This window comes from Arvicola amphibius, chromosome 5 (assembly GCF_903992535.2).
Source record: "Arvicola amphibius chromosome 5, mArvAmp1.2, whole genome shotgun sequence".
In the NCBI taxonomy this organism is placed as follows: domain Eukaryota; kingdom Metazoa; phylum Chordata; class Mammalia; order Rodentia; family Cricetidae; genus Arvicola; species Arvicola amphibius.
The window spans coordinates 160,589,353-160,612,976 of record NC_052051.1 but is presented as its reverse complement, the minus strand read 5'-3'; the positions used below and the strand labels follow the sequence as shown (position 1 = coordinate 160,612,976).

Below are 23,624 nucleotides of genomic sequence, written 5' to 3'. Positions count from 1 at the left end.
CTGTTATCTTTTTGTTGAAAACATCAGTCTATAAGGATTATTCCATTTCTTGAAATATTTCATGTTTAGTTTTTATTCTGTGTAAATTTTCAAATGCCTCTTCTTTATAGCTGCTCTTCCAACCCATGATCATGAAATTGTGAGAGGAAATAGGTGTGGTACAACAAATAAATATTCCACTTAAAATTAGTCTAAGTATACACAACACTTTCTCCTAAAAATGCAAGTGTCCTATAAGTTTTGAACTTTCTATTTATGTGTAGTTAACTTCTATTTATTTTCTTGCTTTATTTGTAATTTTCTATTATGACCTTAAGAAATGAACAATATGACTGATTCTTACTCACAAGTAAAAGGAGACTTTAGAAAACTGTAAGAAAGCTTCTTCTTCTGTTTTTTTTCTTCTTCGAGACAGGGTTTCTCTGTAGTTATGGAACCTGTCCTGTTAACTAGCTCTTGTAGACCAAACTGGCCTAGAATTCACAGAGGCCTCTGCCTCCCAAGTGCTGGTAAAGCTTCATTTTAACTCATAGCTTTATGTTTGTTTTTATCCCCCCTCATTACTAAACATCCAGGCTCCTTGTTTTGCACATCACCATTAGGTGTTAGAAAAACCCTCAGCAGGGCAGTGGTGGCACATGCTTTTAATTCCAGCACTTGGGAGGCAGAGACAGGCAGATCTCTATGCATTCTAGGCCGCCCTGGTCTACACAGTGAGTTCCAGGAAAGGTCCAAAGCTACAGAGAAACCGTGTCTTGAAAAACCAAAAAGAAAAGAGAATACACTGATTCTTATATGAAAGTACATTTAAGAATATATACTTATAAATGTGGTATGGATATCTAAGTTTCAATTCTTAAAAAGCAGACCTAGTAAACAAGTCTACCTTAGTTAGGAAATGCAGCTTTAAAAGAACCAGTAATTAAGTATTCAATCAAAGAAAAATTTTGTAATGAAAAAGGAATAACCATATGCTTTTACCTGTGTCTCCAAGTTCATACAAAAGGAAGCCATCCATGGTAAGGTAGTTCTGAAACCTCTCCCTGCTGATCCATGAGGACAGGTCCCCATCTTCATACTCTTGAAAACAAAGCAAATGAAATATACTGGAGTACAGATAGCTGTACTGTCTCAATTTAGCAATGTGAATAAAGTATTTAATACAGTATTATTATTTTAAAATCTTAAGATGGGGCTGGAGAGATGGCTCAGAGGTTAAGAGCACTGCCTGCTCTTCCAAAGGTGCTGAGTTCAATTCCGAGCAACCACATGGTGGCTCACAACCATCTGTAATGGGGTCTGGTGCCCTCTTCTGGCCTTCAGGCATACACACAGACAGAATATTGTATACATAATAAATAAATAAATATTTAAAAAAACAAAAATCTCAAGATGGCTCTAAGGTAGTTTATTCTATTAATCAGATGTAGAAAAAGATTCATGAACAATGCAATTATTTACTATAGCACCAACTAAAATTAACAAAAAATTCAAATAAGAGAAATAATTAAAATCCCATAAAACAAAACTAAATATATTTTGTAAAAAGCTGAAAATTCATTTATGAACTTAAAAGTTACATAAGTTAAATGCAAAATTATTATAATCTGAATATTCATTTAAAAAATGAAGTTGGAAAGACAGTTACAGACTGATCCAGTGAAAACATATGCTCCTAAAATGACAACCTGGTAAAGGTTTTACCTGGTTCCTATGATTGCAGGTAATGTGTATTGTTTAGATTTTATCTTAGTTTATAATTCTTTCTCATATATACAACTTAAACACAAACATAAAACATAGTTCATGAGCTTTATTTCAACATCAAGTACTTCCTTTCCTATACTGACAGGAAACATGGTATTTAGGGGGAAATTTACATCCTTATTGGATTTAGTTCCAGGACAGGCTCCAAAGCTACAGAGAAACCCTGTCTCGGGGGAAAAAAAAAATAGAGTTCTAAAATACTTTTGGAAACATGATAATGACATGAAAAAACCATTAAAAGTATGAGTCTTTAAACGCCTATTAGTGTGTTTTGACATACTGTACCCACTGACTGAAAGATGTGTGTTTTCTGTCACTTATATAGCTAATTATATAGCTAAGTAAACTATTTTTAAGCAATCAAACGTACAAAATAAATGTCAAATTAAAAGTATTTGTGGAGCTGAATTTAGAAATTAGAAAACTGTACCTATGTTGTAGGGAGGGGCCTGCTTGTTCACCCCAGCCGCCCATCTTCCTCTTTTCTGTTTAAACAGGAGGGCCTTCTTTCTATCTGTTGCTTGCATTGGTTAATGGATAAAGAAACTACCTTGGCCTGAAGTTGGTGCAGAACTTAGGTAAGCGGAGAAGACGGAACTGAATTCTGGGTGGAAGAAAGCAGAGTCAGGGAGAAGCCATGGATCCTCTGTCTGAGATGGACACTGGTTAGAATCCTTCCAGGTAAGCCACTGTCACGTGGCGATATACAGATTAATAGAAATGGGTTAAATCAAGATGTGGGAGTTAGCCAATGAGAGATAAAACTAATGGGGCAAGCAGTGAGTTAACTGGTACAATTTCTGTGTGGTTATTGCAGGGCTAAGCTAGCAGGATGGCTGGGACGAACAAGCGGCCTCTTCCTTGCAACAAACCTAAAACTACAAGATAATTACTGTGCAAGAATCTTAATTCCATGTCCAGAGCAAATTTCCTAACGACTGCATATGATAAACTTAAAACTCTTCAGAAAAACTGTACCTGTAGCATCCTAATGCTTCCAGATTCACAAATAATCAGCAACAGAGTAAACATCTGAGGCATTATGGAACCTATTGTCCACCTGAAGACTTCAAGATGCTGTCTGTGAAATAGCGACAAAGCTGGACATGCGCAACACCTGCAGAAACTGTCTCAAGCCGGGCAGTGGTGGCGCATGCCTTTAATCCCAGCACTTGGGAGGCAGAGGCAGGCGGATCTCTGAGTTCGAGGCCAGCCTAGTCTACAAGAGCTAGCTCCAGGACAGGCTCTAGAAACTACAGGGAAACCCTGTCTCGAAAAACCAAAAAAAAAAAAAAAAAAACCCCAAAAACCAAAAAAACAAAACAAAACAAAAAAAAACTACTTCTGTCTCAAGCACAAAAGACATCTGACAAAAAAAAGAAGCAAGACAAAAGGAAGGGAACTTTCTTAGGCAGGTACAAAGAATATATAAAATCTAAACAGATATAACTTTTTTTTTTTAATTTCCAAGAAGGTAAAAAAGGAAGGTATCTGTGTTAAGGACCTCTTAGCAGTACTAGAGTAAAGAGACGAGAAGGCTGAATTTAGATACTGTTAATAAGCATTTTAACTTGGGAGAGAAAATACTCTACTTTAAAAATACATAAAATAGTAACATAGTGAGCACTTCTAGTAGCTGTTCTGTCATCAAAAAGAAGGAAGGTAAAGACACAGATATGGGTTATGTCTTTTCTCTCATTTTTATGTATGAAAGTTCCTCTCAAGTTCCTTTTATTTTTTTTTTTATTTATTTTTTTTTTTTAGAGAATCACCTAAGCCCACTCACCCCAGCAGGGGTAACAGCTTGCAAAGCCTGGAACCTGGAGCACACCGCACAGCCTTCAGACCTTCAGACAGCTCAGTAGCAAGAAGAGTGTCCTTTCCAGGTGCCTCAGCTAGTCGAAATATCTTCAAGACAGCTCTCTGGTCTTAGAGTCTTCTTTGGAGCTTACTTATTTAACTCTGGCAGGGAGGGGCCTAGAGACTCTGGTCAGTTTCAGGGACTTCCTGAAACGATTTTGAGCTGTTTGCCTTTGACAGCAAACATTTGACTGTTTGGTGATAACTGTAAACATTAAATAACTAACCCCTTAATGAATGAGCCTATGAACTACTTTCTATTTCACTGTATAAATCTCTTTATTTAATGTTCTAGTGATGTAGGACCTTCATTAAGTAGGTTAACACAGTATACCTCCTATATACTAACAGCATATACAGTAATGATGATTGTATATCAAGAAATTAAAGCTAGTTCAATTAAACACAGCAAAAACAAGAGATGCTTAGTTTTTTCAGGACAATTATCAAAATAACATGTTCCTTTACTGAAACAATGAAAAAACTTTTCTTTAGTGGTCCAATAACAAAGTGGTTACCTAAATATATAGCCCACGTTGTTAAAAAAAGAAAAATGAAACATAGTGACAAAATGCCTTTAGGGTTTGCTTTGAAATGCTTCAAAAGAGAAACAACAAAACTAAAGCAAACACAGCAAGGTCCAGTTAGCCATTTAATACTACTGAGTGTCAGGGTTGTATTATAATATTCTTTTTATGATGCATGGGTGATATCAACATAAAATGTAGCTGAAATTAAGTATTCACTTTAAGGAAGTGTTTTCAGACAGAGGGGGAGAAATACTTAAAGAAGGTAGTGTTCCATTTTTCTGAGGATGCTTTATTTTATCTGTATGTGGTGAAATGTTAATTACTCTCTTAAAAATCAAGTCTTAACATTTTATTGCATAGAAATTGCATACCTATTATTCTTAAACTGGCAAATAATTTTACACACACATACCCCCCCCCCCGTGCGCGCACACACACACCCCTGCGCGCACACACACACACGCACACACACACCCCCCGCCCGCGCACACACACACACACACACACACACACACACACACACACACACACACACAATCACTGAAAGAAACTAAGGATGAAAGTGCACTAATGGAAAAACTATTGAAGGGTTAAAAAGATTATTCTACCATTGGGAACTGTGATACTGGCAGCACATAAAATCTTTTATAAACACCTCCTTGTAACAATGTTGCAATTATGAAAGGCTTATATGAGTTAAAGCTTTGGAACTTACCATCATAAACAAAGTAAGTGTTATCTTTGAAAACAAGCACAGCGGGCATCTCTTTCAGTGTCACATACTGCAGAAAAATATCACAAGTTTAAGTTTCAACACTAACAATCCAATTAGTACCTACAATTTCAAAAGCACTAGGAAAGAAAAGAACAAGGAATCATACACACAACAACAAAAGACTAAAAAGAGAATAATCTTAAATTCAGCCAACTTTTCTGTCTGAATGTTTTAGGTACCTCCCGGAAAGCATCCTGTTTGACCCAAAATATGAGAAAAATCAGACTACTCTTAAAGAGTTTAAAAAGAACACAGATAGCATCCTGGGTTGGAAAAGATGGAGGGTTCTGGAGCACAGAACAGTAGACCAACACTTCAACCGCCTACCTAAGGATGTCATTCCCCACCACTCACCAGCTATGTGATATGCAGCCACTTTACCTAGGGAGTCGACTGCCTCATTCTAGAAACACAAAGTGTGTGGATAGCATGATAGCATTCTAGAATCACAAACCTTATGATTATTATGAATGACATTAGGAAAGAAGAACTCTACAAACTGCTATTGAAACACAACTGTCATTCACAATAGTTCACCTAAAAGTACTTTTTCTATATTGCATTTATTTCAAGGTAAAATTATGACTATCAGAAGACAAATAATTTGGCTAAGCAATTGCCCATGAACACATGAAACATAAAAATAACAATAAATAAAAGAATCCAGTTTCATCTCAGCACAGAGGCCATATAATAAAGGGTCTTGACACATTTTGACTAAGATTTAAGCATCATGAAAAGAACTACCTTAGGTAGTGAAAAAGCTCTTAAACATGACTAGATACATTTGCTCTTGGCAACTCATCCACAAAAATGATATAAACGTTCTATTTTCAGCACAAAGCAATATTCCCTTACAAAGAAATAAAGTGGTCCTTCGTGAAGAACTTGTAGCAGATAATCCAGTTACATATTCATCTGTCGCCTACATTCCTTGATGTTCACTAACACATTGCATGGGGTAGTTGGTCTGTTCTCTATATTTTTAGTTTTTCGTTTCTTTGTTTTTTAAATACAAAGTTTCATGTAGCCCAGGTTGGCCTTGAGCTGCTGCTTCTATCTTCAGGTGTACAATATTCTGCCCAGCTAATTCTACAGCTTCAAAGATGTAGTGGCTATACAACTAGTTGCATTTGCTAAAAATCATACACCTGAATACCAAAATGGGAGGGTCTCACTGTAAAATATTAACATCAATACTTAGATCTACAAAGGAGAAATCTCAAATTAAGGATATGAACAAGATCTGCTCTGAAAAAAAACATGTCTTAGAACAAACTAGAAAAACTGTAGTGGATTTAAATTGAAAAAAATTGAATTCCCATTATAATCTAAGAATCAAGATATGTACTAGACCAGTGGCTTACAGCCTATAGGCTGAAACCCCTTTGTGGTCGAACTGCCCTTTCACAGGGGTAGCATATCAGATATTCTTCATTTCTGATATATACATTACAATTCATAACAGTAGTAAAAGTAGTTATGAAGTAGCAATGAAAATGATTTTATGGGGGCTGGAGAGATGGCTCAGTGGTTAAGAGCATTGCCTGCCTTCCAAAGGTCCTGAGTTCAATTCCCGGCAACCACATGGTGGCTCACAACCATCTGTAATGAGGTCTGGTGCCCTCTTCTGGTCTGCAGACATACATACAGAAAGAATATTGCATACATAATAAAGAAAGAAAGAAAGAAAGAAAGAAAGAAAGAAAGAAAGAAAGAAAGAAAGAAAGGAAAATGATTTTATGGTTGGGTGTTACTATAACATGAGGGTTGTAGTATTAGGAAGTTTGAGAAGCACTGTATTAGGTGAACACTCTTTTTTTTTTTTTTTTTGGTTTTTTTCAAGACAGGGTTTCCCTGTAGTTTCTAGAGCCTGTCCTGGAATTAGCTCTTGTAGACCAGGCTGGCCTCGAACTCAGAGATCCGCCTGCCTCTGCCTCCCGAGTGCTGGGATTAAAGGCGTGCGCCACCACCGCCGAGCTTAGGTGAACACTCTTAAGGTATTTCATATTCCCCTGCTTTCTTATTGACTCTCAAGCTCAAAGGTCAACTGATCTCTGGACCTACTTTCACACTTGTTCAATTCATTGTGATCTTAGTATTTTCAAATGAACTTCAACTTCATTATACACAATATGATGCTCAAGACAGCAACTGTTTTCTGCTTGCTTCTATTCCCTTCTCACAGTACTGGCTACTGCATTGTTCCTCAGATAGGCAGGGCATGTTCTTGTCTTGGGCATTTGTCTTACTTGTTTCTGATATATTCTGTTCATAGATCTGTGTGAGGCTCTTTCACATCAGGCAGTTTTCAGTTCAAATATTTTCTACTCAGATAGACCTCCCTCTCTTCTTTTCTTCCTGCCTTTAGTTTTTGGACAAAGAAATGCAGAAAAGTTGTCCATCCCTACCTATTCCAACTCTCAAACTACCTATTTACTTTGGTAGCATCAATGAAAATTTGTTTCTGTAATATTTATTTACTACAGTGTTTGAAAGGTCAGGAAAAGACTGTATTTGCAGGATACTTACAAGCATCTTTAGAGTTTGATGTATATCACTGCTCACCAGTTATTTCATAGCGAAAAAAGTTACTAAATCACGACAGTCTCTATGTGCCATGATTGTGGATGTACTGGCTCGTGAATTATAAATAGTGTGACATCAATAGTAAAAATTTTTCTCTTTTCCTACAACATTATGTATAAATCACATACGTAAAATCAAATAATAATTCTTATGAGTAATTTTTTGTCATTAAACCAGATATTACCTCAGGAACCACATCTTCTGAGGCAGAAAAGAAGTATGTATATACAATTAATTCTGATGCAGCATCTATGTATTTCTCCTATGATAATACAAACAGAAAAATGATATCTTGAATATCAAAGATCAAAATTTGGTTCTCATTTAACAACTAAAGCTATTTATAAGCAGTATAAGAATTTTCTACCATGTCACCTTTCAGTGAAAGGAGAAAATATAACCAAACAAAATACACTGTTGTGACCACAAACAATCACAGCAACTAAGTGCTCCTACCCTCCCCGTCAAAGAGAACTGATAAATTATAACACAAAGTCGATTCAGGTTATTAACAGATTAACAATGATGAATAATGATGATGGTGATGATAGTAGGGAAGGTATGCAGAAATACATATACATTAAGGAAACAGGCACAGTGTTTTGTTTTACAAAGGTACCATTTCACTGCAGTTCCAGTCTTTCACTTTAAGTGTTTAAAAATGTTAAAATTAAATAATGAGGTTAGTTACATAAAAATTACTATGGCAGGGAATATTTATTCAAATTTTTCACTTACCTCAATTTCATAATGGCAAATTTAATAAGGGAGATTAAAGAAAGTATTTTCATTGTGAAAAATATTTAGATAAGCTAAAATATTTTGCTTTCAAGTTTTTGTAAAATCATAGCTGTACAGTAAATGAAATTACAATATGTATGCTTAGGTGGAAAAAAAGATAACTTCATACTTTCAAGGGTGATTCTCCACCAATATAAACAAAAAATACCCGATGCCTCTTCTGTACATGGTCGAACATTTGTTGACTTGGAAGTGGCCGAATCAGAGCTCTATTTGAAAAGAAAACAAATGGGTATGAACTAAAGACAGTGCACAATTCATTCCATTTATGTGATAGCTGATAAGGTTTATAGTGTTAGCACTTAAGTATATAGTTTTATCTGCACTTAAGTATATCCTAAATCTACTCAAGTAAAATTTCAGTCTATGGTGCTTGTGTAATACACAATAATAATTTATGTAGTACCCAGAATTAAATCTGGCAGTTTCAAATATATCTCTTTAGAAAACATCAATCATATTTCTGATTAGTGAGACACAATGATTATTCATTTACAGACCTTGACTAAAAGCAAGACAATTCACCTTAAAAAAAATTTCCTTTTCAAAAGCATATTTAAAGAATCAGATTATGAAACAGTATCCCAGGAGTCAACAAGAGCTAAAATTAGCCAGGTGGTGGTAGTGCAAGTCTTTAATCCCAGAATTTGGGAGGCAGAGGCAGGTGGATTTATGTGTGTTTAAGGTCAATCTGGTCTCCAGAGAAAGAGAGTTTCAGGACAGACTCCAAAGTTACAAGAGAAACCTTGTCTCAAAAACCAAAACAAAATAAAGAGAATTAAAATTTATATAATAAGATTCAATCTAAATGTTATATACTTCTTAAGTACCCTATGGAGGTCAAAGACCCAAGCTTCCAATTTATATTATTATTAGTTATTTTCAGAAAAATAAAATGTAGGAATAATTATACAATAGTACAAAGAGACAATATTTCTATGGAATTTATCATAGTCATTTAAAAAAGGAATACATCAATACTAAAGAGTATTATAAAACATATCACTTATAAAATACAGTTAGGAAATGAATAAATGCTTTTTTTCTTTTAAATATGGCATAGATTATCATACTTTCAGTACTCAAAACTTACAAAATGAACAGAACCGTTTTGCAAAGGCAAACACTCTCCAAACACACAGCTCTTAAGGTTATTGCATCACTCTCTCCCTAGCTTATGCCTTAATCTTTCATAATTAACCAGTAAGTGACGCAACATTAGAACCGAGCCACGAAATCTCCCTTACTCCACAGCACAACAGGAGAATTCCTTTTTTAGGGTTAAAGAAAAGTTAACATAACTAAAAACATAAAGCTACCTGAAGTCATGGGGGTTTCAAGTGCCTCCCACTAGTACTCATCTCCAACAAAACCATTTCAAAATTTATTCACAAAGTAAATGAAGAGAAATATGCAATCACAATGAGAAAATACAATGGAAATTACACATATAAGCATCACAAATTTTAACACAGATTATTCCTAATTCTGTGCATTTATACAGATATTTTGAGGCATCATTTTATACAACAAACTATCATGTTTTAACTTAAAGCTATTTATAATTTATCTTCTCAAGTAATATGTAAGTGCCTAGAACTTTAAAGGCAATATAGATTAATCATGACAAATAAGCTTCAAAAGAGATACACACATATAATAAATATAATTATAAACACTGATATTCTCTATAAGATATAGACTTTTTTTTAAAAAAAGAATCATTTTTAAATTAGTAAGAATTGCTTATGAAACGATTTACTTCCTGACCAGCAATAGGTCAAATATCTGTCATTCAATGCAAATGGCTCACTGGGTTCTAACTATATCATCTGATAAACACATACTGTCAGATTACTTTGCAGACGGTATAAAAAATGGGTTGGTAAAAAAAAATTAATTTAGGTAAATCTAAAAAATATTTTCAGAACCACAAACTAGGGATAGAATCCCAAGACTATCAGAACAAGAACATTCTGGGCTTCTCTTAAGACTCTGAAATTAGAGAAAAAGAAATAAAAGTTTATATAAGGCAATACTACATAAGAAAAATATATTTAAAAGTTAAGATTCAAAAATTGTTAGAGTAATCCTCCCCATTTCATTTCCCATGTTTCCAATTACCCTTAGCAACTGTGGTCTGATAATACTAAATACGATCTTTCACAGGAAACAGTCCATAAGTTAAATTGTGCACTGCTCTGAGTATTATGAAACCCTACTCTATACTATTTTCCCTCAAAGGTTCATAGAAAGCCAGTGAATCATCTCTTTGATCAGTGTATGCATGGTGTATACACGACCTGCCCATTAGCAATTCTATAGCCTTGAGTCACCAGACTGACTTATGAAGGAACTGTAGAAGTTAAGTACAAATAATTCTTTTTTTTTTTTTTTTTTTTTTGGTTTTTCGAGACAGGGTTTCTCTGCTGCTTTAGAGCCTGTCCTGGAGCTAGCTCTTGTAGACCAGGCTGGTCTCGAACTCACAGAGATCCGCCTGCCTCTGCCTCCCGAGTGCTGGGATTAAAGGCGTGCGCCACCACTGCCCGGCAATAATTCTTACTTTGTTTAACAAAGGACCCAAAGTACAGAAGTTAGTGATACTGGAAATACAGATACTAAAGAAAGGAATTCAAGTGCTTCTTTTTAAGTAAAAAGCTAAAAGTACAAGATATTTTGAGAGAAAGAAATAGAGCACATTCATATGATCTGGTACTAGGCACAGCTCGAGCATCCCTTGAGGGTGGGGTCAGGGGTGAGTTTAGGGTGTCTTTTATAAATAAAAAAAAACCCTGCTATATAATAAAAAATTTGAGAATGTATTAAAATTCACTGAAGGAAAAAAGATTCTTTTAAACATAAAATAGCCTTAAACACAAAATTAACATATATTACAAAATATGATATATTCTTACAGAATTTCACTGCATATGCTATAAAACTTAGGTTGTTTCATACATGTATACAACACATTTCATATCTAAAATATGTATTCCAATGTGGTCTACTAAAATATATTTTCTTTCAAATATTAAAATCATATAGTAAAGGTTTTCAGCTTACCCAGACACTCTGTGGGCAAACTCAATGATATCATCTTTAGTCCGTGGTCCTCTGTAATTATATGCCAAGTCCCCCTTTAATCTTAAAAATAAAAGATAAAAATTGGAAATTAACTTTCTTCATATTTAATCTCAATCATGCTTTATTGAAATATAAACTTAAAATGCATAAAATGTTATACAAGAAGCACACTTGTGTAAAACAGAGTATGCAACTGTCTTTTGATAAACAGCACCTTAAGATGCATAAGAATATACTTCACTCACACTGTCTAAAAAAGTGAGTAATTTGCACATTTTTAGTAAAGGGCTTAAGTCAGAGTAATCTTAATTAGACTCTCGATCAAGTGGTTAAAAAAAAGGACTAGGAACTAGAGTGGTAGCTAAGCTCATTTTCACCAATATAATACAAGTTACTTGATAAACTCTCCAATATCCATCATGACTCAGACATAAAAATAGCTTTCCTAAAACATAGATTATCTTCCAAGAAATCAGTTAATAAATAAATTCATATCTAATCACCTGTACAGAAATAAAACAACTAATAAGCAAAAACAGAACTCCTAATAACAAAGAGAAAAGATCATTAACACACTGCAATAGAAGTGTAACATTTTCAAGAACAAAGAAAAAATATCAATATAAAAACCCAGAATAATATACTTACTTAAAATTGTAAAATCTGGGGTTTTAAAGTACTGGGGGAAGCTAGCTTACTTAAAAATATAACTTTCAAAAGAAAGTTTAGCTACTCATAGTGCCAAATAAGGTCAATGAAAATAGCAAAATGTAGCAATGAAAAGGAAAATGTAGCAAAATCATTATAAAACAATTCCCTTTAGAATCACCATATCATTTTTCCAACTTAAATTTTCTATGAGACTTGATAAATACTCATATATTAAAATTAACATCTATCAATTTTCCTTTTCTTGATTTCTTTTTTCTCTGATGAAGAAAGTCTCTTTAAATACACAAGAATGAAATCTGTTACATGTGATTAACGGATGCAAAGCAGAACATAGAATGTGGTCCTTCAGGAGACCTTTCATAATTTATGAATGTATACCTCGTTCTGTAAATGCATAATATACAGAGAGCACTCAGAATACAGTTACTGACTTTGCTCTACACCTCACACGCATATAGAGCCTCTCACCTTTGATCACACACTTGGTTTAAAAACATAAACCTACAACCTCCAAAGAAAGTACTAGAATAAATAAATTGTAAAAAAAGTAAACTATTTAAAATATACACATAAACATACAACACTCAACTTACAGCTTAATTGTTGGATAACCTCGAACTCCAAATTCTGAAGCAATGCCTTGATAAGGAAAAGAATAAATATTTCTAAGTTTTTTTTAAACCGAGAAAAGTAGGTAACATAAGCCTGTTACTTAAAAAAAAGTGCATTCACATAAACCCAAGTGAATGTTTTTAAGTATTAAAATCTTAGAAAAAACATGAAAATTTATTATAATTAGTTAATAATCTCACATATGAACTTCAGAAATTACTTTGAAAAGATAAAAAGTGACTATCAAAACAATAATTACACTTTGCCCTTCTCCCTCTTCGCTTACTTTCTTTTCCTCTCATGGTCCCTCTCCCAGTTTCATGATCTATATTTCCCATACATAGATACACTCATACACACAAACATACACACACACACACACACACACACACACACACATTAAAATTCTAAAGACTCATGAGATGAAGTGTGCAGAAGGATTTTTAAATGAAGACAAACATAGGAAAATTTCTAACACACGGAACTCCACAACTGAAGATCTAGTCCTGACCCCTGATCTTGAACTCATTACTAAGTGATATCTAATTTCACATTACAGTACATGCTAATATATACTGAGATGGAATATTGTAACTGGCTTTAAAATCCTTTAAATGTAGCTCAGAATAATTTTGTGTGAGGAAAAAATTGTCCAATCTCAGATAAAACATAACTTCTGAACACTTGGAATCTTGTTTTAGTGAAAATATCAATTAGGAGGCAAGAGTGAACTAGAAACTCAGTCTGATAGACTTGCTTCTCTTCTAACACTAAAGAAAAATGATTCACATACAAACTTGTTATTAATCTCTTCATAGAAGCTGTTTGTGGTCACCGTGTTTTCTGGGCCTAACTTGGCCTCTAATTTTGACATGTGAGATTATTTTTTTCATCTTGTTTATTTACCTTCTGTTAATATCTATGAACTGGAAAGGGGGGTAGAATTAGCTAAAAAAATTACTATTTTTTCATACTTCTTGTCACTGTATGACCAACATGAAACGGGCACAAACAGTGACTCTTCGGAAAGTAAAGAAGCTTTTAATTTACATAAGGGCATAGGATGAAGAACTGGGATGTGTAGGAACTTTTCTTTAATCTAGAGAAGAAGTCAGAGATATGGTGCTGCTAAAAATTCCAAAAATACATGGAAAACAACTTGTATAGCACAAACAACAACAAAACCACCCTCCCCCAAAATAGAAATAGCTGGCCCAAAATGTCAATAATACAAGTTTGAAAAACCATCATTTACAGTCACAGATTAAAAAGAATTTGTGATCTAGAAAGGAAATTTGCAAAACTAATCCTTTAACAAGAACAAAAAATTGGAATGGTGCTGGTCAAATACCAATGAAAGCTTATCCATGCCAGTGATGCAGAGGATCCTGACTGTATAACAAGGCTATATAGTAAGCAGAGAGTAAGCAGAGTTTTAGGGGCTCAAGAATAGATATAAACTCACTATGATAGGGCAAACTATATGATTTAACTTCCAAATGAGAAATATTCTTAGTATTCATCCCTGGATGAACAGATCTCTGTGTATGTGTAGATGTTATAAAATTTGGTTGACTAATTATTAATTAAAATGGCAACAAAAATATTTGTTATAATTTCAACACAGAAAAATAAATCATACTATTTCAAAATTCCTGTTCAAAAGTTCTATACATTGGGATTTGTTTTACTGAGCCTGATGACATTTGTTTCTGCCACAATTACACAGCTGAGAGTAGGATACTGTCAAGACAATCTTAGACAATTTTTCTATAGTTGACTGTTTTGAATGGTCCTCTCTGAAATCAAACCCAAACTATGTAACTAATTACCAAAATATTCTACTTTATAGTTCCTCAACTTAAGTTCTGCAATAAAAGTATGTGAAATGCCTGCAAAATTATTCTCCTAACCAAATCTGAAAGGTTTTCATAATAGGATAGTGTGGTCTCTGAACTCAAAACTGACAGTGAATACTCAGAAAATCTTTTTTTTTAATTAACTACTTTATTTATTATGTATACAATGTTCTGTCTGCATGTATGCCTGCCTGCCAGAAGAGGGCACCAGATCTCATAGATGGTTGTGAGTCACCATCTGGTTGCTGGAAACCTCTGAAGAGCAGCCAGTGCTCTTAACTTCTGAGCCCTCTCTCCAGCCCCCTCAGATAATCTTAACACAAATGGAAAGCTTGCAGATCAAATTCTTAGAAACACAACTCTCTAATGTGAACAGGAGAAATTATCTAAGAAATAGCATAATATTTATTATTCTACAGGCAAGATAGAATAATATGTATACGTGGCTTGAAAAAAATTGTTTTCCAAATTTAACTCTAAATTCCATTAAAATGTTTCTATTTAAAATCATGAAGTATTTAAGGAAGACAAACCTGTCAGTATAAGACAAAATTGCTTATAATCTCTAGACAGTGTTTATGACTACTTATCAATGGTTTTCAACATACTAAAAAGGTAACATTCTTTTTGTGCCCAGCACAGTAGAGACTGTGCATTTACTGAAAAAAAAAAAAAAAAAACTTTATTTGTTATTGTTTCTCTTCTAAATAGTTTATGTTCCATGAGAACTCACAGTTTCTCTTTTGCTCAGTGGTATTTTACCAATGTCTAGAATGTGCCTGACATGTGTCAGCATATGGTGAACACTCATTAAGTTATCTTCTAGGTAAATGAATGCTGGCTTTGCAACTTTTCTATGAAAGAATGACTTCTGTAATAGACTACATTTGGTCTATTCAAATAGCAACAGGATTCACAAAAATGAATTACTGTTCAGATTGGGCTTGAAGTTGAAAGGTAAGAGTGGAGAGTTCATTGGTCTATATCCACAAAATATAGTACAAAAGGTGTATAAAGAGTTGATGATATACTTGGCAGGTGATATGTATGATGTTCACTTTTCCCTTTCCAAAGTAACATGGTTTACCTAAGATGATATGTTTTATATGTGTGTGTGTGTGTGTGTGTGTATGTGTGTGTACGTTTGTTCCTTGTATGGCTACCTCTACATAACAAAGCTATGAGAACAAGAAATATAAATTGCAACAATCACAACATCTATGAAATTAAAATGTTTCAACACAGAGTGGCTTTAAAGAAAACTATAACAAATTCATAGTAAATAAAACATTTTTTCACCTGATCAATAACCAAACTTTTTGGTTTTATACATCCCAAGGAAGTGCTTTACCATTGAGGAACATCTCTAGCATTTATTTTGGTTATTTTTTCTAATCTCAGAACTTCTTTAATAGGGTCACTTAATGAATACAAAACTTAAATATCAGGGATCAGACACTGCAAGCTTTGAGTTAATGTAAATATCACTGAGGTACCACAGTTTATCTTTATGATATTTCCAGTTTAAATGCATTATATACATTATATGTATGTGTTTTCCCAGAAACTTTTTAAATATAGCTATTCTATTTTCCACTAAATGATTCAAGTGGTCAATGAATCTGCCATTTTTCCAGACTTTTTGGCACTTAATAATTTATTTCTTCTTCTCTCTCTAATAGGCTGTAAGTATTTCCTGGCCAAGTGAAACTTGCTAGCTTTTCAATAATCTCTAAAGAATGGAATGTGGGTTCATAAATAGATAGAAAATGATATCTGATTAAGTGAATGAGTATATCCATAAATAAATATGTGTGATGAGTAAATATGCATGGCTGCGGATATAATAAAGATGTGACTAGTCACAGTTGGTAATCACTGAATGTAAAAACTTCTTTAACATTATTTTCCTTTTAGATTTATTTATTTTATTTTATTTTGTGTTTTGCCTTCATGTATGAATGTGCACAATATATCACAATATGGATGCTTTTATGTACCATATGTGTACAATGCTTTCGGGGATAGGAGGATGCTGTCAGAGTCTCTGAAGCTCAAGTTAGGGATGGTAGTAAGTCACATATGTGTGCTGGGAACCAAATCCAGGTCCTCTATAACTGTAGCAAGTGTTCTCAACCAGAGCCATCTCTACAACTCCTTCTTCTAATACAGTTAAAAACTAATCCAAACATACTAGCCCAAACATTTTCCCTCTCCTCAACAGTGGTCTGTCAGTCATCTTATCTCAGTCAGGAATTCCAGCTCTAACAACTCAACTACATTCTCGATCACTGATTAATTAACATCGAAAGATTGCCAACTTAGGCTAGCTGACATCTTGAACATAAACAAAAAACTAAACAATATACTTTGCCATACAGCAGTGGAGATATACAGCTCAGCAAGTACTGGTGTGGGAGGTCTTTCTGTTTATGTGTTGCTTTTATTGGTTAATGAATAAAGAAACTGGCTCGGCCGGATAGGGCAGAATTTAGGTAGGCAGGGAAAAGGAAACTGATGCTGGGATAAAGACTTTGGTAAGCCACAGCCATGTGGCAATACACAGATTACTAGAAATGGTTTAAATTAAGATGTAAGAGTTAGCCAATAAGAAGCTAGAGCTAATAGACCAAGCAGTGATTTAAATAATATAGTCTCTGTGTGATTATTTCAGGACTCAGCATCCAGGAACCAACAAGCGGCCTCATTTTTAACAAAGTATACTAAGGATTACAATGGCAATCTATCCCACCTGTAACTTCAGCCTTGAAAATGACTACCAGCATTTTTCTACCATATTTTACTACCATACATTTACTACCATAAAATTTTCACAGTTCTGCTGTTGTCATTCAATTCTGAGCTCCTAGCATCCTACACAGAATAAATATGAAAGCTCACATAGATAATCTTTCTGTATGTATTGTTATTCTCTTTGATCTTATAAGTTTCAGCCCAAAACATTTTTACCAAGTCATTTGCTTTCCCTAAAGTATATTCTCTCCCAGTTGACAAATGATAAAATGTATAACACTTTCTCACCTGGAAAACTCTTAACAATATGGTACAATCTGTATGTACTAGCCATTGCACCAAGGGGTTTTAAGTATGAAACATTATACAATTATCTCCACCTTTAAGATTATTAGTCCCTTACAGATTCAATAACTAAAACTTGGTTAAGTAGCCTACCCAAAGCCATAAACTAGGGCATAAGAGTTGAAATTAAAAAACATGGGTCTGTCTTGATCTAAAGTACAACCTAGAACATATACTTAGCTTCCCACAAAAAGAAAAAAAGCACAATAAATAGCAGGATGTGTTGGTTAATACTTGTAATCCTAGTACTTGGGAGACTGAGGAGGAATACTGTCCCATTTTTGTTTTGTTTTAAAGACTGTATTGTGGTATATTGCCACATAGCATACTTCTACTTTCAGAAGTAAAAGACAGGGAAAACAATCTTATTGAATATGAAGGATTTAACATATGCCACATCATTCAAACTTCAAAACAGCCAGTAAAAGAAATAACACAGCCAAAGTTTAGGGCCTTTAGAAGCATTTCCAGTACCAGAAACAAAAGCAGTATTACTTTCTCTGAAGCTATACTCTTTCCAAATTGATATGACATCCCATACTTCTGTAAACTTAACTTCTTCTTTTATCATTTCCTCCCTTAAGACACTTGCTAGTAAAGATTTTCTGAAATGGTAGATAGCAAACATTTTAGGTTATGGGGATATGTAGTTTTGTCACAATTCAGTTTTGATAATGGAACATGAAGAAAGTCTAGATAATAATACACAAAGGACTGTGGCAATAGTTCAATAATGCTATTCACAAAACTAATCACCAGAGCAAATTTGGCCTCTGAGGTGCCATGCACTCGACTCAGCATCATTCAGCTCTGTGTGCCAACTCACTAATTTCATTTTCCACTTTCAGTACCTTTCTAATCTTCATTTATATTTTTTCTAACTCAACTCATCCTTTAAGTACCTAGTTATTTCCATATAATGTAGTTGCCTCCTATAACATTATCAATGTAGACTCAACTAGGAGCAAACAATGACTTGCATATCTATGTTATGCTTAAGATTAGCACATACAGTGTATTAAAATTTTAATGGTAATTTTGTTTAACTCTAAGTATACAGTCTTAACTTATTAAGATAACTTTCCATGATAAAGCATCTTCTCTACTTACCCTGAATGTTATAATTAAAATATTTCCATTAATAGAACAACAAAATAATTAACTATGAGCTTACTAGAGTAGGAAGTAGCATCCATTTTTCCAACTTTAACTGGAGAACCAATGCTTTTCATTTCAAGTCCAACTTCATTCCAAATTGGTTCCAGTTTTTTACAATGGCCACACCAGGGTGCATAAAACTATACAAAAAGAAAAAAAAACACACTAAAATCTTGTACCACTATGAAATGCAACCTTAATATTCAAAGAATTTATTTAAGCAATCTAATACTAATCTGTTTCCGACAAGATAGTTTTTTTAAGTTGCAATATAACAAAATAAAAAAAAAAAAAAACACATGAATCTAGATCACTTACCTCTTAGGGCATACCTCAAAACTAATATTTTAATTTCATTTTAATTGACTATTGATACCTATTTAGAATAGAATCATGGTTGATTTAAAGTCTTTAATTTTGTGCAAATGTGTTTACATTCTACATAAGATAAAACTACTAAATAAACATGTATGCACCATACAACATGCAACCTGTGTTCATGGAAAACATCTGTTTCTAGTACAAAAAATTAACACAGAGGTAGATAAATTTGCTGAGTCCTACTATTTTCACTGGCAGGATTTTTCATGATCATTGAGAGATTTGACACAGGGACAAGTCAGTTTGATTACAACCACTTCACATTTCAGAATCAAACAGAATTTAATTAGGTACTCTGGTTATATGGTATTAACACAATATTTTTGTATTTTCATTAAATGATACTTATTTTTAAAGGTGATTCCATGGAAATGTTTAAACATAACTAAAAGGAGGAAGACTCAAGCAGAAGAGTCTCAGGCTCTATTTTCCATTCGCAACAATCATCAACTCTGCTCTCTTGTCCCACTTTGTGGGCTATACTTTTCCCCCTGACACATGTTAAAGCAAACACTCAAACTTAATTTTGCTCAGTATTGGGATGAAAGCATGTTTGGCATTACTGTATATTATTATAACTCATTCTCTTAAAAAATGAAGAAACAAGGGTGAAGTCTATACAGAAATCATAAAGTAATCTCCTTAAGATATAATCTACAATTTCATTGTAAGAAATGGCCCCAGCTTCCTCCCAGAGTGACCTTACTCCCAGAATTTGATCAAAAATAAATTCCTTTGCCAGATTCTTGAAAGTAGGGGTAGGAATATAGCTGAGAGGGTAAAGAGCTTGCCATGCACATCATCGTCTCCTCCTCCTCCTCCTCCTCCTCCTCCTCCTCCTCCTCCTCCTCCTCCTCCTCCTCCTCCTCCTCCTCCTCCTCCTCCTCCTCCTCCTCCTCCTCCTCCTCCTCCTCCTCCTCCTCCTCCTCCTCCTCCTCCTCCTCCTCCTCCTCCTCCTCCTCCTCCTCCTCCTCCTCCTCCTCCTCCTCCTCCTCCTCCTCCTCCTCCTCCTCCTCCTCCTCCTCCTCCTCCTCCTCCTCCTCCTCCTCCTCCTCCTCCTCCTCCTCCTCCTCCTCCTCCTCCTCCTCCTCCTCCTCCTCCTCCTCCTCCTCCTCCTCCTCCTCCTCCTCCTCCTCCTCCTCCTCCTCCTCCTCCTCCTCCTCCTCCTCCTCCTCCTCCTCCTCCTCCTCCTCCTCCTCCTCCTCCTCCTCCTCCTCCTCCTCCTCCTCCTCCTCCTCCTCCTCCTCCTCCTCCTCTCCTCCTCCTCCTCCTCCTCCTCCTCCTCCTCCTCCTCCTCCTCCTCCTCCTCCTCCTCCTCCTCCTCTTTTTCAAGACCTGGTTTCTCTGTAGTTTTGGAGCCTGTCCTAGAACTAGCTCTTGTAGACCCAGCTGGCCTTGAACTCGCATACATCTAGCTGCCTCTGCCTCTCGAGTGCTGGGATTAAAAGCGTGTGCCGCCACCACCACCCAGCTTTTGCCATGCATTTCTAAGGATCAGAATTTGGAGCACCAAAACACAAGTACAACCCAGGTGGGTACATGCAACTAAGATTACATATCTTGGTCCATAAGAGGAAGAAACATGGAATCCCCAGAGCAAGACACTTAAGCAAAATAGAGAAAATTTTGATTTCCATCTGGAATCAGTGAGAGAGCCTGCTTCACATTATACAAGGTGTTCAGCAACTGAAGAAGACACAGTGTCAACTTCCAGCCTTCACAGGCACAGATATACACCATAACATTTGCAGGCATAAGTGAATGCACACATTTAGAAATACCCACGCATACATGCACAAACACCACACACACATACATACAAAGGAAATAAAAGTAGCAATATCTGAGAAAACAAATTGGTCTCTCTGCATAGAAGAGATCAAAAATGATACTTAAATTTACATACTTACATCAACAAGCCAAATGTCATCTTTTCGATTATCTTTAAATCTAAAAAAAGAAAAATAAATCTGATTTTATATTTATGTTCACAAACAATATCACTACCAATAGTATTTATTACCATAACTAGATTAATTTACACATGTGCAACTTAAGAATAATGAACTGATCAATAAAAGAACACAGAACAAATTTTCTAAGTTTCATATAAAAATTTTACTCAGTAACTACTAAATCTTTTCCTACCCTGCAAGCACTTTAAGAATTAAAATTGAAAACCGTCTGAAGAACTGAAAAACTCCAACAAAAGAAAGGAGAATACGAGTAAAAACCACAAATGTAGTCTGCTTCCTTTATTTGATATTCCACTTGAGGAATGGGCTTCTCTATTCTGAACAAGTACTGTTTTTCACTTTTCTTGTCTTTATTATATTAACAATACAGTAAAAGTATTTACATTATGCTTTGTTAGGTGTTACCAAAAAAAAAAAAAAAAAAAAAAAAAAAACCTAGGGATGAACTAAAACACAGGAAGATGTGTAGATATATGCAAATAAGCCATTATATATATAAAATATACTTAAGCATCCTTAAGCATCCAGACTTTGCTATATACAGAAAATCCTGGAACTAATCTCCATGAGTACTGAGGGATGAGGTTGTGTTTCTTAAGCTCTTCTTTTCTGTATTCCATATTAAATTCATGCAAGAAATTTAATGCAGTGGCCTAAGGATATTTGTAGAAAACTCTGTTAACAAGATAGGTCCCTGGTTCGTATTAAGAGTGTGGATTTTAGGAGCAGTTCCATCATTTCCTGGTAAAGAATGTTGTTCTCATAAAATATTCGTGAAATGCAGCAAATCCAAAATTGCTGTAATGGGATCAAAGGTCTGAGATTCATATTTCAGGCTATGATAAACTTGTAACATGCCATCAGCTAAGTCAGGCTTGTCCTTTAACTGTGCATCTTAACACATACCTAGTCCTGTGGATTAGTGTGACACAGCATAGGACTAACTGTATACTCCCGAATGAATCAACTGAGTATAGGCTAATTCAAAACTCCAGGACCAGCCACCATGAGATGCAATGCTCCTAGACAACCTCAACAGAAAGCAAATATGGCACCCATGACCTAGACAGAGTGGGTCCAGTCAGCACAAAGCATGGGGATGACTAAACAAACTCAGTGACATCAATGGAAGTCAGGTCCCAAGGAATATAACAGACAGCACAAAGGGTGCAGCATACTCCATCCAGTGGGAATGTTACGAATTTGGGCTTTCAGCAATCTCCTTCTGAGGTACCTTTAGCTTTCACTGGAATATGAGAAATGAGACTTTTTTCTTTCATATGGTTTTGGTGCTTTTTCACAATGGAATTCCATGCTCAGTCTGGGATCATGTCTGAATTTTGTGGATCTGAGTGGGAACATCTGCTGGCACTACTACAAGATATATTTTACTTTTCTCATTTAGCCAACAAGCAAGGTACTTTATCATTAACATTTCCCAATGGAAGAGTCTTTCAGGTTAGTATGCACATAGGCAGCAAAATGATTACTAGAAGTGAGACTCTTCTCAGGCAGAGTTACTATTTATTATTAAAGCAGAGTGAAAAGGTGCCTGATGGTGACATACCCCACAGGCACCACTGACGTAAATAAAGCTACTTTCTTGATATCAAAGAGTTTTCCTCAAAAACCGCTTTCTATAAACAATCTTCAAACATACCCACAAGGCCCATTGCAATGACTAGGACCCATGGAATGTTCATACATCTTGCTAATCCATTAGAGTACCCTTTTTCCTACTATATGAAATGTAGTACCATTAGAGTACCTTTATTCAAATGATCACATTACTCTCTCTAAAGCAATTCAACCATACAGTCAGGTGCCAAGGTGGTTGATGGAGACAAAGAACAAAATTGAAATTAACCATCTGCAAAAATTGTTCAGTTGGTAAGAGGGTTTGCTGTGTAAGGAGGACCTGGGTTTAGATTCTAGCACACACAAAAAAGCCTTTACCATGCCTGCAATTTCAGTACACTGGGGTTGAAACAGGAAGAGTTTCTAGGGCTTGCTAGATAATGGCTAGCACCAGGTTCAGTGAGAAAGATCCTGTCTCAAAGGAGTAAGACGTGAAGCAGTAAAGCAGGACTTACGGTGATTGTCTGTCCTTTATACATGCATGCAAAGGTTGTGATCACACAAGTGCACACACACTACAAACTCCAAACACCTACACAAATTCATGCGCCCCCTCCACACACATACACCTGGAAGAAACAAGTCCTGATTGATACACAGTTAACAGTGAAAGATATGAGGGATTAAAAAAAATGGTAACTCCTTGGATGGGTGTCGTTTGTTCCTGTAATGAAACAGTACCATACAACCATCAGTCAGATGTAGCACAGAGATATCCATCTCACTGATGAGAAGCACAGAGAAAATATTTCTGCCTCTCTCTATGTGGGAAAGTGACCAAGCTAAAGACCTCAGCAAGAACATTTTAATAGTAAAGTACATA

The 23,624-nt window shown here is 35.1% G+C and overlaps 1 protein-coding gene across 2 annotated transcripts in view; it reads right to left on the bottom strand.

Annotated features, from left to right (window-relative positions):
- Tmx3 (thioredoxin related transmembrane protein 3) overlaps positions 1-23,624 on the bottom strand; it is a 36,525-nt gene that overhangs the window by 11,229 nt on the left and 1,672 nt on the right. The window contains exons 3-10 of one of the 2 annotated variants that reach the window (XM_038331590.1): positions 21,098-21,137; positions 18,823-18,946; positions 12,672-12,717; positions 11,386-11,466; positions 8,432-8,531; positions 7,706-7,783; positions 4,873-4,939; positions 982-1,080 (exon numbers count right to left, since the gene is read on the bottom strand). In XM_038331590.1, the coding sequence (XP_038187518.1) occupies positions 982-1,080; positions 4,873-4,939; positions 7,706-7,783; positions 8,432-8,531; positions 11,386-11,466; positions 12,672-12,717; positions 18,823-18,946; positions 21,098-21,137 (635 nt within the window). The remainder of the gene's footprint in view (positions 1-981; positions 1,081-4,872; positions 4,940-7,705; positions 7,784-8,431; positions 8,532-11,385; positions 11,467-12,671; positions 12,718-18,822; positions 18,947-21,097; positions 21,138-23,624) is intronic. The other variant, XM_038331591.1, reaches the window with a different exon arrangement.